This window comes from Cebus imitator, unplaced genomic scaffold, assembly GCF_001604975.1.
Source record: "Cebus imitator isolate Cc_AM_T3 unplaced genomic scaffold, Cebus_imitator-1.0 Scaffold112, whole genome shotgun sequence".
Classification (NCBI taxonomy): domain Eukaryota; kingdom Metazoa; phylum Chordata; class Mammalia; order Primates; family Cebidae; genus Cebus; species Cebus imitator.
Window position 1 is genome coordinate 2,963,221 of NW_016107427.1, and position 2,080 is coordinate 2,965,300.

Sequence of the window (2,080 nt, forward strand, 5' to 3'; positions counted from 1 at the left end):
TTTGCTGGTCACATGGCGTCTGTGTACATTTGCTGGTCACATGGTGTCTGTGTACATTTGCTGGTCACATGGTGTCTGTGTCCTGCTTGTTGGAGAACTCCCAGCCTGTTTTCCACAGTGGCCACGCCCTTCTATATTCCCACCAGCAGTGTGAGGGTTTCCCATCCTCGCCCACACTTGCTATTTTCTGTGTGTTTGATGGCAGCCATCCCAGTTGCTGTGAGGTGCTATTCACCACTGCTTGCCACCCAAGCAGGTGCGGTGGCTCCCTTCCTCTTCTGGGGCTGGAGCACACACAACCCACACCTCACACGTCTGTCCCAACAAGCACCTTCCCTCTGGGCAACAGTACAGTGTGGTAAAATGCTGGGGGCCCAGCCTGCCCTCCCACTGCCCAGGAGACCTGTGCCCCAGGGCGAGCCTGTCTGCCAGGCTGGGTGACGCTGCCCCTTCTCCCAGGCGGCAAGATGGACCAAGGACTGCCTGGCCTCTAAGGAAAGACCCATCTAGGCAGATGCCCCCGAAGACTTGGCCACTCCCCAGCCTGGCCCTGCCTGGGTGTGGTGCTGCCCCTCCCCCACTCCCTAGCCTGGCCCTGCCTGGGTGTGGCCCCTTGCCCCCTCCGCCTTTAAAGTCAGTGTTGTCACACAACAGTACTGCCTGGGCCCCAGGCCTTCACACAGCAGCCCCGCTATATGAGCACACTGACACCCCTTCCTGTCACCCACCAGCCACACAAGACACCAGGGTCACTGGCAAATGCTTCTAGCCTGCGGACTGCAGCAGGCCCACATCCTCGGAGGCCTGGCACATGCAGGTCACCGGCCCAGAGGGGTGGGGCACAGAGGAGGCAGGAAGCTGACACGTCCCTTCCCAGCCTCCCAGGCCAGCCCTCCCGCCCCCTGCGGGCCACATAGCCAGGCCCGAGGGTGGACCCCTGCCTACCGTACACCAGCCCGGGGTTCTGCTGCTTCAGCTCACGCACGATGTCCACCACCATGGCCAGGAACGACTTGTCCCTCGTATAACCTTCAGGGGGAGAATCCAGGTTACCCTCAGAAAACAGGAGACTCACCACGATCAACTGTGGCTCCAAGAAAGATAGGCACCAGCACACTTTGCACGGGGGAGGGGCGGGGGGAGGCGGGTGAAGGCAGGGTGTCCCCACAGTCCCAAGACACCAAGGGCAGACCTGGCCACATTCCTAACAGAAACGCTGTGCTTCAGAGGTATGAACCCCCGGCGAGAGGTGCAGGAGGAATCTATTTATAGTTCTACTCTCAGTAATAAGCACATGACACTTGAATTTCATCTTATTTATTTTGAGGCAGAGTCTCATCCTGTCCCCCAGCCCACAGTGCCATGGTTCAATCACAGCTCACTGCGGCCTTGAACCCCCAGGCTCAAGCAGTCCTCCCGCGTCAGCCTCCCAAATACCCGGGACTATGCCCAGCTAATTTATATTTTTTAAATGTTTTGTAGAGACAGGGGTCTCACTCTGTTGCCCAGGCTGGTCTTGAATGCCTTCCCTCAAGCAAGCCTCCCTCCTAGGCCTCCCAAAGCGCTGGGATTACAGGTTTAAGCCCCTGTGCCCACCTTTATGTATGACCTTTGAACATGTATAGATGCTGGGTGCAGTGGCTCACACCTGTAATTCTAACACTTTGGGAGGCTAAGACAGGTGGATCCCTTGAGCCCAGGAGTTCAAGACCAGCCTGGGCAACATGGCAAAGCCCTGTCTCTACAAAAAACAAAAAAAGTTAGTTGGGCACTGTGGTGCACACCTTTAGTCCCAGCTACTTGGGAGGTTGAGGTGGAAGGATCACCTAAGCCCAGGAGGTTGAGGCTGCAGTGAGCTGTGATTGTACCACTGCACTCCAGCCTGGGCCACAGAGTGAGACGCTGTGTCACAAAAATAAAATATAAATACGAGGCCGGGCGCGGTGGCTCACGCCTGTAATCCCAGCACTTTGGGAAGCCGAGGCGGGTGGATCACGAGGTCAAGAGATCGAGACCATCCTGGTCAACATGGTGAAACCCCGTCTCTACTAAAACTACAAAAAATTAGCTGGGCATGGTG

At 56.9% G+C, this 2,080-nt stretch overlaps 1 protein-coding gene across 2 annotated transcripts in view; it reads right to left on the reverse strand.

The window, feature by feature from the left end:
- PDXK (pyridoxal kinase) overlaps positions 1-2,080 on the reverse strand; it is a 34,876-nt gene that overhangs the window by 11,637 nt on the left and 21,159 nt on the right. For both annotated transcript variants that reach the window (XM_017538547.2, XM_017538548.2), the window contains exon 4: positions 946-1,029. In XM_017538547.2, the coding sequence (XP_017394036.1) occupies positions 946-1,029 (84 nt within the window). The remainder of the gene's footprint in view (positions 1-945; positions 1,030-2,080) is intronic.